The sequence below is a fragment of the Empidonax traillii genome, unplaced genomic scaffold, assembly GCF_003031625.1.
Source record: "Empidonax traillii isolate 1590-97213 ecotype Southwest subspecies unplaced genomic scaffold, ASM303162v1 scaffold196:size3368384, whole genome shotgun sequence".
Lineage (NCBI taxonomy): Eukaryota > Metazoa > Chordata > Aves > Passeriformes > Tyrannidae > Empidonax > Empidonax traillii.
In genome coordinates, this window is record NW_020955389.1 from 2,274,929 (window position 1) to 2,289,020 (window position 14,092).

Genomic DNA, 14,092 nt, shown 5'->3' on the forward strand with positions numbered 1-14,092 from the left:
GTTTTCTGAAGCCTTGAGATATGAGGTCTTATAAGAGGTGTTATTCCACTCTACTTTTGAAAATTCAGACAAAAAGTTTAAAGACTATATATGACACTTGGAGCATTGGGCTAAACTCACGCTGGGTTAAGTGTGTATTTTCTAAATTTGAAACACATAGGTCCTGACCAAGATTGCGTGCAGAGTGATTGGAATGGAACAGAAATCTGGAGAGAAAGGGAAAAGCAAAAATATTAATTAATTTTTATTTTCTAACTATATTAAAAATAATATTAACAAAATCACAGAATGGTGGAATAATTGAGATTGGAAGGGACCTCTGAGAATCATCTAACCAAGCACGCACACCCTGACCCTCCACTCAAAGCAAGGTTAAGTAGAGCAGGTTGCTCAAAGCATTATTCAGTTGGGTTTTGAATATTTCCAAAGATTCCACAACTTCCACTGGAAAGGACTTCACTGTAAAAAAAGGGATATTTTGTGTGTTTTGTTTTCTTATATTCCAATTTGTATCCCTTTCCCCTTGTCCTTTCACAGAGTACCACTGAAAAGAGTATGGCCTTTTCCTCTTTACACCCTCTCATCAGGTAGCTGCACACATAGGTAAAATCCCCCCTGCACTGTCCGTTTTCAAAGCTAAACAATCTCAATTCTCTCAGCCAAGGGTGCCCCCAAACTTTACATCCCTGACTGCTTCTTTCTTGTGGGTAAGCCTGAGGTTCAGCCAACTGCCTTAGATCCTCAGTTAGCTGTGCTCAGAATTTTTTTCAGTGCCCTCCTTAAAACTTCCAGTATTGCTTGTATCTTGCTGTGTTGTCCTGTCAGAAGATATCAGGTGGTTGAAGTCCCCCACGTAGACCAGGGCCTGTGAATGCAAAGTTTCTTCCCATTGTCTGGAAAAGGCTTCATCTACTTCTTGCTAATCACGTAGTCTGTAACAGGCACACACACATCGCCCACATGGGTCTGCCCTCTGATGCTAACCCGTGAGCTCTCCACTGGTATGTTATCTGTCCTTGAGTCTCAAATGCAGAACTCCATGCATTGCAGTAGCTCTCTCATGTGAAAGAAAACTCCTCACCCTCCCAGCCTGTCCTTCCTAACAAGCCTGTATGCTGCTGCTGCAGCTCCCCAGTTGAGGAAGTTTTCCCACCATGTCCCCATGGTCCCCATGACATCATGGCTCTACAATCACATGCAGAATCCTTGTTTGTTCTCCATGCTGTGCAAATTCATGTACAAGCACTTCAGAGAGGTGCACAGCTGTGCTAATTTCATACAAACAGTATGAAAGCTGTCCCCATTGTTCTGTCTGATAGGCACTTCTTTGTTTAAGCGGATATGCTTAGCTTGGTCCTCCATTAGCACTGTTTTATTGATAACAAGGTCCCTGCTGTTTATACCACCCTACATATTTTGTTTGACAACCTGGTCCTCCACTTCTTCACATGACTGTTGGTCATCCTGTCTCTCCCACTTCATTCCTCCTTTAAAGTACTTCTTACTGGTTTGGCCAACTTATTGGCAAAGATGCTTTTTCTCCACTAGGTCAGGTGGTTGCCATCACTCCCAAGCAAACTTCTGCTTCTGAAAAGAATGATTTAAAGTCAAAAATACTCTTGGTTCAAAGAAAAATTTTTTACCAGAAAGAGAGAAATTCTAAAGTTAGATTGTTCCTGTTAGTTTTGTGTCTCCTTAAGCTAACTTCTTCATAATGTTTTATGCACAGCTTCGTTGGACAGCAAGCAGCAAAAACTTTCAAAATCAAATTATTGATTTAGTGGGGAATGTTCTTCTGGCCACTGGATTTCTTTCTTACTCTGGACCTTTCAATCAGGAGTACAGGAATTTGCTGCTTCAATTGTGGAAGAAAGAGATGGACAACAAGAAGATTCCGTACAGTAATGTAAGTGTTCAAGCTCTGTCCTGACCTTATTACTCTTTGCCTTGCAAGAGAAATAATATGCAAACATTTCATTCTACAGATGTACATAATTGGAAGATTATATGTAGGCTGTAATATTCCATCAAATTTTTAATAAATAAAAAATCTGAAAAGTTGACAACTGAGCTTGTAAACCAATATGTTTGAAGTTCGTCTTTATACTGTCAGGTATTTCAAGATTGACTGTAGACCATTGCTATGACAAATTTGAAAAATGCTGTCTGATGTCAGCTGCCCTGGGAGGAAATTGCATAATATGGGAAACAAAGTAAAATTTATCAGCTTGGAATGTATTTACTTTTTCATAAGAGGAAACATCACCTCTGCACCTCCATGCATTATCAGTAAATACCCTACTGCCATGCCCTCTACCAGTACCCACATCATTTACTTTAGTTTAATTTGAAGTATCTTGTTGAAATTATTAACTTAAAACCTGGCTTGGTTTACACAACTTCAGCTTACTCCAATCCAAGCTTTTAAACCTCGTGTACATTTGCCACTAGTGAGGCTTTTCCAGTGAGTGACATTACAGCATCTCCTCAACCGGCCTGTGTCTGTGTGGACAGGGGTGGTCTACCTTTATTAAAGTGAGCAACCTGCATGCTGGTACAATGATACAGGGCAGCATCCTTTACATGAATCTTGTTCTTTCTTTTTACCACTATCTTTCTCAGGAGTGCCAGACCTGGCAGCTGTTCTGGTGCATAGGCTTTGCTCATGGCCAGCAGCAGCCTTGTTCCTATTCCATGACTTTTAGGAGATCTGTCTGATGTTCTTCCCTGCACCTGGAAGATATACTCATGCTGAATACAGAATAATAATCAAAGAGCCATAATAATCAAAACTGTCTTTTGAGTAATTTATATTGCCTTCCACTTGATTTTGTAAATACTTGTGTGCGTTTTCTTCAGCAGTAAACACTGGAGAAATAGTTCAGGGACTCTCTCTTGAGACAGACCTATACTCTCAGTACAGGAGTTGAGGCCTTTAGCTCAAATGGCTCCTGTTCTCAGCTGTCAAAGCTTTTGACAGAGCAGGTGCTGCTGAAAAGTGCTGTGAGCTAGTGAGTACACAGCTGTGGCTGCATCGTTGTGAAGCAGTTAAAAGTAGATCACTGATGCCTCTTCTTTTCAAGTTTTGTGAGATTTGGCACTTAAAACCTCTATTAAGGAAACCTCTTTGCTGTGAGAGGTTTATTCACCTCGTAGAAGTTACTTGTGAATCTCCTTTTTATTATTTTTTAGGTTAGGTGGTGCATAATGCTTGTTGTAATGCTGACTAACCTTGACCTGACAGAGTGAAGCTCACACTCCGACCCATTTTATGCTATGAATTACAAAGATGAATTATTTTGGCTTGCACAGCAGAGCTCTTTGAAAGCTCCTGATTATTAAAAATATGTAAGGCCAAGATGGATTTATTAATAAAGTACCAGGAACAGTGCAGTTTCAGGCAAGATTCTTTACCAGTGCCGTATGGGAGTTATCCTACATACATTCACCCCAGGGAGGCTCTTTCTCAAATTCAGCGTACAAAATGTTCTTAAAAGCTGCTTACCTTGGGGAATATCTATCAAGATTCTTAGCATTTAAGGATAAGAAACTGGATGTATAGTGTCCTTAGAAAGCAAGACTGTCCTTAGAAAGAAAGAACTAAAATTCTGTCTCTATGAAGGTGTTCTGACTATGGTACTACTCAGCTGCATCCTTGAAAATTTGAGGAATACTTTCTGATTGTTTCTGTGTTGCTCCTCCCCCCTGCCCATATGTCTGGGTTACATGGAGAATGCCATAATTAACAAGTTTCAAAACATAATTACCGTTCTGTTTAGGTAGTTCCCATTAAAGACAGAATTATGATTTCAGTGATAGTGGGTGGAAGAGAGTTTTAATTTTTTCAAGTGAATTAACTACTCATAAAAGGCAGCATATGGGCCTTTCTTGATGCTTCACACCACAGGAAAGACAGCAGCTTTGCAGTTCAGGCAAAAGGCTTGACATCTGCCTCACTTTGTCACAGACTAACTGACCATATGAGCGATTTCAGGATAACAATTTTAAAAGACCTATTTAAAATTAGTTATCTATCTGTATAGTTAGGCATTTAAATTAGCTAAGTTTCAGAGTTGCAGGGTGACTGATACTTCTTGCTGCGATAAGAAAAAACTCAGTGCTCTTTAGATCCTACTCATCTGCCAAAGGAGCTAAATATGGTTTTAGATTCCAATTGCTGAAAAATTTGGCTATTAAATGCTTTACTGTCCTTTGCACAAATGGAAATTGGATTCCTAAAGTTTCTCCGTCTACAGAGAATGGATCGTGTTGCTTCATTCAGAGTCTTCACTAATTATAGAAGTAAAAAAATCAAAGGGGTAAAAAGGCTTTGGAGTCTTGCAGCCACTGGTATCAGTAAATCCCATGATTGTATCACAAGTTTCACAGTATTTGAAGTTTTGCTTTAGGCTTCAGATGCTGAATTATGTGATTTTTGCAGGACTTGTAGGCTTTTTCTTTCTTTCATGTCTTTCTTTTAAACATGTATGTTTGAAGAGAAAGCTTACAAATAGGAATCCTTGAATGAAAAATGTAAGGGGCAAATAAAAAACCCCGTCAATTTTATGCTCCTTCAATTTTATTCTTTTTAAACTCTCAATCCTTAGCAACTTAGTACTTTTCTAAATAGGAGAGCTTGGTTTGTTATTTTAAGCCCTGTTTTCTTCACATGCTCATTTTTGAGAGGCCAGTCACTTTTCATAGTGAATAAAATAAAACAGGCTAGTTGACATGCACAAATCAAACTTCAGGAGAGTATGTAAACTTTGAAGGGTTTTAACTCAGCAACAATAACCTTCCATGATAGTTCATGGTTATTGATCCTTAGCACATCTCCTCTTTCTTCTATGAGTCTCCCACAAGCCATCCTGTATTCATATACATACTTGGAAGGCACTTTCCAGCAGGTGAAAGCTCTTGTGAGCGAGATGATGCTTCCTCATGAGCTAGCAGGAAAACAGTTTGCTAATACCAAACTCAGTTTGTCATTAGTTATTGGACTGGCTTCAGAGTTTCTCTGAAACTCTTTGATGCACATCAAAGCCTCAACAGAATTCACTTTCGTTATTGCTCAACTGCAATGATTTAGCCACTGAGCTTTAAAGAAAAGAAACTGTAAGCAGTAACTACCAAGTGCACTCATTGTGATCAGAATAAGAAAAAGCATCCATTAGACATTTTATAATGTATAACTCCTCTACTTGGTACTAATTTTGTAATTACATGTTTACTATTAGAACTTGAACCTTACTGGTATGCTTGTTGACAATGCTACTGTGGATGAATGGAACCTCCAGGGTCTTCCAAGCGATGACCTTTCAATTCAGAATGGCATTATTGTTACAAAAGCATCTAGATATCCTTTGTTGATCGATCCACAAGGTCAAGGAAAGATCTGGATTAAAAATAAGGAAAGGAATAATGGACTTCAGGTAAAGAGTTCATTTACAGGTTTTTTTATGTGTATGTCATTTCACATTATATGATGCATGTTTATGGTATACAGTTAGGCAGAAATTAAAACAACAGTGACACAGAATCTTTAATCAATATCAGGGTGAAATGGCTTGGAAAGTTATGTTATGCTGTATGTATTTTTACGATGAATCTTTTAATTGCTTGCAATAGTCAAAGAGAAACAAAGAGAGAAGTAAAAGACTTGCAAAATATGGATCAGACGGAATCAGGGAGTTAGTGCTGCTTGGTGATAACATTTTAGGGTAAGCATTTTAAGAAGAAAATAGGGAAAAGAAAAAGGGAAGAATTGGAAAAAAAATTGGTAGACTGAATTAAGATGGAAATCTAGTGGTCTTTGAGGCATATCAAATGCAAAGTGCAAATTTAGACTCCATCTTGATTAAATGCATGTGATAAAAATATAATATATTTTCAGGCCAGATCAAGTGTGATACTGAAGAGTGAGTTGATAATAATGCATTAGGTCTGTCCTACAACTGTAGATTATCACACAAATACCATGATATACTTGCCATGTGCATCCTGCAGAAAGGGACTGTGAGCACACAGGTTCCATTCCGTTCTCTGGTCCAGTAATTGCATAAGGATCTTATATCACATACTCACCAAAGCGGGGACTAGGAGATGTAGATTAAAATACAACTTCCTCTCATCCCACTTTTCACACACTACAGGTGACATTTGACAGATGAAACAGAGAAGAATGTCTACCAGGCTTGCCCTGTGTTCAGTATGTGTGAATATCCAGCATATGAAATTTGTGAATCCTGACAGGGCTTAACTACTGAGCTGTTGAGGACTCTAAAAATTTACAGGGCTTTGAATACACACAGATGTGGCCTCTAAATGCAGGGGAGGGTTTTACTCAGGGAAATGCAGTCAGTTCTGGGGTTTTAGACATCCTGACTCAGGTGTCAGCTGTGTTATAAGAATCCAGCTTCTCCCCCGTAAAGTCCAGGAGGAACAGGGTTATGTCAAGACTATAAATACCCAAGTGTTTAGATTATGGCTTTACATCTGGGATGTTGTAATTTGCTATGGTCTTGTTAGGGTTATGTTGTTGGTCACCCATACACTAGCTTTATCCCTCAGTTTACTTTGGAGTAAAAATGTAGGCAACAAGCTGTTTTGGCAGATACCTGTATGGGCACATTATAGCTTTGCTACATTATATATAACAAAGCAAAAAATGCAGAGTGGTGGAACATAGTATTAGTTTTTAAATAATATACTGATTTAAGAGTCTTCCTATAGATGTTTTAAATATGCTTCCTTTTTAAAAAGTATTGCCTGCAAGACATGGATTAATTTTAAAAATATGTCTGCCCCAATTTTTTTTTTCTAGTAAAAAACCCAAACCCATGGCTTAATAGATGCCTGGAAAGGCTATTAAATTATCATCTCTAAGACTTATGTTAAATATATTAAATTTAAATAAATGAAAAGGAGTCTATGTATTTTTTAGCAATTTTAAGATTGGTAGAACTGAATTGGAAATTCAACATCTGATGTCATATCAGACCTCCTATGCAACACTGATTCTCTGTCTAAACTCCATAAATATTTCCCTACTTCACATTAGTGTTCTAAACATAAATCCATTAATATTTAAAAGGTATTAAGATATTACAGTGATTAGATAGGTATGCAGATAAATAAATAAGTAGATAACAATAAAGAAATACGATCTCCTATTCTGTTAAATTTAAAGCAAAACTTCATTTCAGCAGAGGCAATTGTTGGTCCCTAAAATATAATCATTTGTGTAGATATTGCAGGATGAGTACAATTTTTTTAAGTTCGGTAGATTTTATGCTGTTTTCTATGTGCATGCTGTATTGTGAATCAATCTTCCCAGGTTACAGCTATGAACCACAAGCTCTTCAGAAGTCACATAGAAGACTGCTTGTCCCTTGGCCGACCTTTGTTAATTGAAGATGTTGGAGAGGAACTTGATCCTGCTCTAGATAACATCTTGGAAAAAAATTTCATAAAATCTGGTTCAGCGCTCAAAGTAAGATGAATTGTAAACATGAAATTAAAACCCAATAGGACAGATGCTGGGTATGAGGTAGTCTGAATACCAATGAAATTCAGACCTTTACAGCACTTAGAAAATGAGCAGTGAACTCATGGGGTTGTTTGAAGGGTTTTTTTACCCATTAAGCAGAAAGTTTAAAAATGTAAATTAAAATGTAAATAAAGGGTTCATAAATTTTTCATTGGATAAAATAAATGTTTTTTCTGAACTCAGCTTTTGAAAATTGAGTAATATGTTCTGTTTTCAGGTGAAAGTAGGTGACAAGGAGGTAGATCTGATGAGTGGGTTTACCCTCTATATGACAACAAAATTGGCTAATCCTGTCTATACTCCAGAAATTAGTGCAAGAACAACTGTGATTGACTTTACTGTTACTGTGAAAGGGCTGGAAGATCAGCTCCTTGGCCGTGTCATCCTCACAGAAAAACAGGTACCTAGTAGCTTGCGGTTTTTGTAGGCTTGTTCAGTATCTGCACTATGAGTGCATATATATTCAACACCATGGTTGAAATCAAATGCAAGAACAAAATTCTGAATGAAGGTTTAAGGGATGTGCATTTGCTGAAAGACAATGTGGAACTGTTTTTTAATTGAATGGAGGAACTTAAACATTTATTTTAAGCTCTGGCCTTGGAAAGAGAAGAAAGAAAGTTATTCATTAAAAATACATCACAAGCGAGTACATGGCATACATAAAATATCTTTATTCCTTCATATATAGCAACGGCTTCTTGTTCAGTCAGAAATATTTTTTATTTCTGAATTCCTTTTTAAACTTCATTTGAATTACATGAAAAAATGCTTATGAACTTGAACTATTTTTGCCAGCCAGGCTCTAATGTGCAAGGAGATAAAAGATTCTTAAGGAGCCCTGAACACTGGCTTGACTATGCTCTTACTGAAATTTGCATTGATTATGTGGGAGTAAATATAAGGAAGAAAATCCTCTCTCAGGTGAGAGAAAAAAAGCTAAGGTTTGGATTAGCAGAGCTGCTGCTTTCAGTAAGTAGCTCTGGTGGGCTTGCTCATGCGAGAGCAGTTCCCTACTTAAGGGAATTCATTCTACCTTCTTTGACTTCCCAAAGCATGTTCTAAACAGTGTGCTTTAGTGGTGCTGTCATTTTCTCCAGCCAACACCCTTCCACTTAGCTCAAATGAGCATTTGCTGAAGGACTGAAATTTAAATGCTCATCCTTTAGTCTGACAGTCACAACCAGAGGCTGTAAAGTCATTGCTATGCACAAACTTCCTGTGAATTGTTCCATGAAAAATGGAAAAACTATAACAGCAGGTACTGGGGAAAAAGCTGTGCATTAGCAGGGTGGGACAAATGCTATGGATGCAAAAATTTTAGTCTTTACTTCAGTAGATGTACATTTACGTAAGCAAAATTGGACAGCAACTACTTACCTCTGATGGGAGGGAGAGATCTAATCAAGATAGAAGTTAAATAATTTTCTCATGACCTACATATAAAACTCCTCTCCCTTCACAGAGGTATCGTTGCTCTGTGGTTTTTGTTTTTTTCCTGGACAGAACTGCTAGAGAATTCATATTGAATGTATGTAACCACATCTAGAGTGCATTTTGGGTCAAAAATATAGTCAGTGAGAAATATTCATCCAGTGCTTTACATCAGCTAAAGAGCGCTGCAAGGGGTAACCAGATTAGTGTCAGTACTACTTGCTGCACGGGGTCGTGGTTGCAGCTGATCAACATTTATTAAACTTCTTCCCTTTAGCACATACAAAGACATCACGGTTGTTCTGTCTCTTCTGTCTCAATAAGAGATGAACGTCACGGTGTAGACAGCCAGAGCCAATGGGATTCTGATAAATTTAGTTCAAAGAAAAAACAGAACATGAAGAAAGATTCAGAAGAACAGGTTTTATATTACAAAGAGGCAACTTTATGATAGAGCCAAAGTAATAGATTAAAGGAAGCAAGAGACATTCTTAAAGATCAGTAGCAATCAATGAAATATGATCCAAAAAAAGATTATTTTTCTCAGCTTTATAGGTTACTCCTGTGACTATATCAAAAAAAAATTGTTATCACCATCTTTTAGTACTTTGATAATGAAGTTGCTGCCACTATTTGTGTTCAGAAGAGGTACTTTTTATGTTTCAAATGTGGTTATGAACTTGTCTAGCAAACAAGACTTGCATCTGGTATATTTGCTAATTCCAAAAGATACCTTTTACAGGCTTACAAATCGAATGGGTAGAGTGTGTATTCTTAAACAATTCATGTCCTTACATGGAATTTAGGCATCTACTGAAATGCATGTTTGAGAGTTATGTAGAACTATTCCTTTTGTGTAGTTTGAATCTTTTATTTTGTATTAGTGGCATAGAAAAAGGAGTAAATGCACAAAATCTGAAGCTGAATGACTGATGTTTAAGTCATTCTCCTCTTTCTGGGATGCAGTTACTTGTAGCTTTCATAGAAGCTACATTCTGTAGTGCTAGACTATATTTCAAACAGGTTTCCAAATCAGACATTTGTGAAAGTAAAGAAATTTGTCACTTCTTTGAAATATGGGAGAACCCCTCCCCTACTGTATAACTCTGTACATCTCCTTTTCCCTCTAACTTGGCATGTTGACAAGAATGAGAATAAATATAAGCTATTGGTGTAGGTAGACTATTAACTATCCATTTCTTACAAGAAGATTGGCTTGATTGATTAAATAAAGGTAGCCAGCAAGAGTATGCCTGAGCTGTGTTGTACTGTGCAGTATAGATGCCTCATTTCACTTGTCATTGTATTGACTTGTATGTCATTGTTCCCTTGTCATTGTCTGTCTTGTAGAAATGGCATAAAATTCTATATGACATGAATAATATTTGAAACATTTCCTATTTTATAAGCAGTAGAGGATGGTGTCTTTCAAAATCACAGAATCATAGAAATTAGAAATGGAAAAGGTCATCCAGTCATCTTGGCTCACGCTGTAGAATCCATCCATACAATGCATGTCCTTGGTCTGATCCTATTTCAAGTACTTAATGTAATGTGGCTTTTGTCACTTTCCATTGGAAACTGGCTTTAGTGGTTTCTGCACCTTACTGTGAGGAAGCTTTTCTTGGTAATTCTGATGTTTTCATTCCCCAGTATGCTGCATTAATCAAATAAATACAGTGTACATATAAATTAATTTGGTGTACATATATATTCAGTATACATATAAATTGCTTTACTACAGAAACATTTAGTAATATTTCTGTATTTCGCAGAAAAAGCAACAAAAACTCCAATCTGACATGCATGAAATCACTTTTTCTCTATAGGGAATCTCTCTCTGAATTAATCTTAAATATTCTAAGAAAAATTTCTGAATACAGGAACTGGAGGCAGAAAGAATCAAACTGATGGAACAAGTGACATCTAACAAGAGGAAAATGCAGGAGCTTGAAGATAATCTACTCTGCCGTCTAACCAGTATGGAAGGCTCATTGGTTGAAGATGAGTCTCTGATAGAAGTCCTAAAGATCACTAAAACAACAGCAGAAGAGGTGAATTTATAATGCACTGCAATTGTAATTTAAATATTATATGTAGACAGATTTTTATTCTTGTTTGTTAGGGGGTTTTTGTGTTGTTTTTGTTTGTTTGTTTGTTTGTTTTCATTCAGAAACACTATATAACATCTGACTTCTTAACAAATAAGCAGTGGAAACACTGTATTTTTTCTATATAAAATATTGCAAAATTAAACTGTTCCTTGGATAGTGTTTTATATTCCAGGCTTATTTTGCAGGTGTAAGTTCAAATCAATTCCCACTGTCCTAGGTGTTGTAACAAAAGAAGACACAATGTCTTTGTTGAAACATTGACATAGGGAAGCAAAGCTCGACTGAAAATACTACTGTGGTTTTAATCAAGACTTCTTCTTTTTGCCTGTGCAGTATAAACTAGAAGTGGCACAACTTAATCTTCATGGTCTTTTTCATTAATTTTAAGGTCAGTGAAAAATTAAGCATAGCAACGCAGACAGAGGTGAAAATCAATACTGCACGTGAAGAGTATCGTCCTGTTGCAGGTCGTGGCAGCATCCTTTATTCCCTAATTGTGGAAATGAGCTTGGTTAATATCATGTACCAAACATCCTTACGGCAGTTCCTTGGCATTTTTGACCTATCAGTGGAAAGATCTCGGAAATCTCAAATCACAGCAAAAAGGGTAGTATATATAATTGAGCATCTCACCTATGAAGTCTTCAAGTACACAGTTCGAGGGCTGTATGAAAATCACAGATTCCTGTTTACATTGCTTCTGGCACTGACGATTGACTTGCACGCTGAGAAAATTTCACACGCTGAGTTTGAGACATTGATAAAAGGTAATTTCTCTAAAAATGCTCTTGTTTACACGTGCCTGCTAATGGTAGTGCTCACACTAACAATGTGTTATGTCTCATAGATCTACTGTTTTTTAACCGGTGAATGAAAGCATATATAGCCTAAGAAGGAATTGAGAGACAAATTTTCCAAAACAAGAGCAATATAGATAATTTGTTATAAAAATAATGCGTAGATGAGGATTATTGTAACTGCTTTACACTGCAAAACAGGGAAAAAAATCCATTACTTTGTGAGAGAATCTGTAGTCTCTTTTTCCTCTGCTTCTTTTCCAAGTTGTTACATACCTGTGTCTGAAATTGTAGGCAATAGGCAAACACTCTCTTTATGGCTGATGACAGGCTTGTGAATGCATGAGGACTCTGTACCATGGTTAAGTATCAGTATAAAAAAGGGGAAGACTGTTACATGCTGTAAAACACTGCTGTATTGTATTGCATTGTGCCACCACTGTATGTCAGTACTCAGACACAATGACAATGAAAAATTATAGTAAGGTTTACAAAATTGTGATGGGGGTCAACCCCACGGTCTCCAAGATATGATAAGTGCAGTCTGGTACAAAGATAAGTACAGTCAGGTACTTTCCATCTGAATATCTCAGTTCATTTGGCAAACACTGATTTACTGTTCAACTGTGGCTCAACTGTGTTGGAGGTGAAAATGGGCATGATGCTGAGTGGTGGTTGAGCTGAAAGGCTATTGAAGTTGCACAGTCCTGGAAATGAATGCACCACATGCTTTCTTGTTCTTTAGTCTCAGGGAAGGGAGACTCTACTAATCATAGGTCCTTTCTACACCTGGTCTGAAGACTTGGGTTTGAGTATCATTTTAGGTACTCAAGTTTTATTCCAACTCTACAGATGGAGAAGAAGCAGCACAAAAGTTACTGGGATATCAGCTTCGGGAGGAACTGAGACCATTTCTCCAAAGGGTCTTTGTTAAATGATTCTTCCATGCAAATTCTAGGCCTCCATGTCCTGATTTACTTAAATTTGTACTCCCTAAATTATATAAATAAGGATTTTTTGTTACTTTTCATTTTTTCTGTTTAACAATGTTAGTTTTCCTCTATAATACGTTTCACTTTGCAGGAGGTGCTAGCTTGGATATGAATTCTGTGGAACCAAAACCAAAACAGTGGATCCTTGATATGACGTGGCTCAATCTTGTGCAGTTATCTAACTTGTACCCTTTCAATCAACTTCTGGTGCAAATCATTAAGAATGAGAAGTCTTGGAAAGCTTGGTTTGATGAAGAAGCACCTGAAAAAGCTGTTATTCCTGATGGCTATGACAACTTACTGGATCAATTCCGTAAGCTGCTCCTTGTCCGTAGCTGGTGCCCGGATCATGCTGTTGCCCAAGTAAGACATGCTTTTGTACAATAGTAATGCCATGTGGCATCTCCCATAGAACTGCTAGTTCCAAACTTTCGTTTACTAGTTCCAAATTTATGCTGGTTCCATACTGTGCTTTGTTATCATAGTATTTGTTGCAGAGTGAGCTATTTTGAAAAATCAATAAATATGTGCAAAAATACGAATTTACTTAATTGCAATGAATTGGAAAGCAGAACATGAAATAAATTGCGTTGGAGCTGTAAGAATACCATTCTTTTTGTGTGGCTCTTCTAAAGTCAAGTCATGAAACCTGCAAAGCAGTTGCATTCATCTGGCGAATTTAAAGATACATCCCCGTTTTTTTCACAGAAGAAGTGGAAAGAGAACAATTCACTTTTATGACAGGTGCACTAAAATAGCAGATAAACTGTTTACTTCTCCTCCATACAGAGGAAGTAATAATTAAGACTGTCTCATGGCAAATATCATAAAAGACACTGCAGTAGATTAGCAGTTTCTCCACAGTTCTGTGATGTTTGGAGGTTTTTTCTCTGTGTGGATGTAAAAGAGATATATGAGCCTATGAGTATCCTCTTTTCACTTTTTTTTGTCTGTTTTTTTTTTCTTTGCCTTTATACTGTAAAGTAATACTTTTCATTTCCTGCATATCTCAACTTTACATGTTGCATGCTGTGATAGCATCTGTGTTGTATTTAAGGGACATCATTTTTTCATGGACCTCTTTTTCAACAAGACTCCCTCCGTCCGTTTTGCTTTTCTATTCTGCAGCTGGTAGGCAGCAGAGAAGTGTGGGATCTCCATCTGCCACAATTTAAACAGAGCAAAATAATAAAGCTATACTGCTTA

The 14,092-nt window shown here is 37.1% G+C and overlaps 1 protein-coding gene across 6 annotated transcripts in view; it reads left to right on the forward strand.

Annotated features, from left to right (window-relative positions):
• The window catches only part of LOC114058971 (dynein heavy chain 5, axonemal-like), a 157,743-nt gene that overhangs the window by 100,958 nt on the left and 42,693 nt on the right, over positions 1–14,092 (forward strand). For 5 of the 6 annotated variants that reach the window (XM_027886895.1, XM_027886897.1, XM_027886898.1 and 2 more), the window contains 7 exons: positions 1,730–1,906; positions 5,238–5,432; positions 7,337–7,492; positions 7,767–7,949; positions 10,867–11,037; positions 11,486–11,864; positions 12,978–13,249. In XM_027886895.1, coding sequence (XP_027742696.1) covers positions 1,730–1,906; positions 5,238–5,432; positions 7,337–7,492; positions 7,767–7,949; positions 10,867–11,037; positions 11,486–11,864; positions 12,978–13,249 — 1,533 coding nt within the window. Of the gene's footprint in view, positions 1–1,729; positions 1,907–5,237; positions 5,433–7,336; positions 7,493–7,766; positions 7,950–10,866; positions 11,038–11,269; positions 11,337–11,485; positions 11,865–12,977; positions 13,250–14,092 lie in introns of those variants that run through there. The other variant, XM_027886901.1, reaches the window with a different exon arrangement.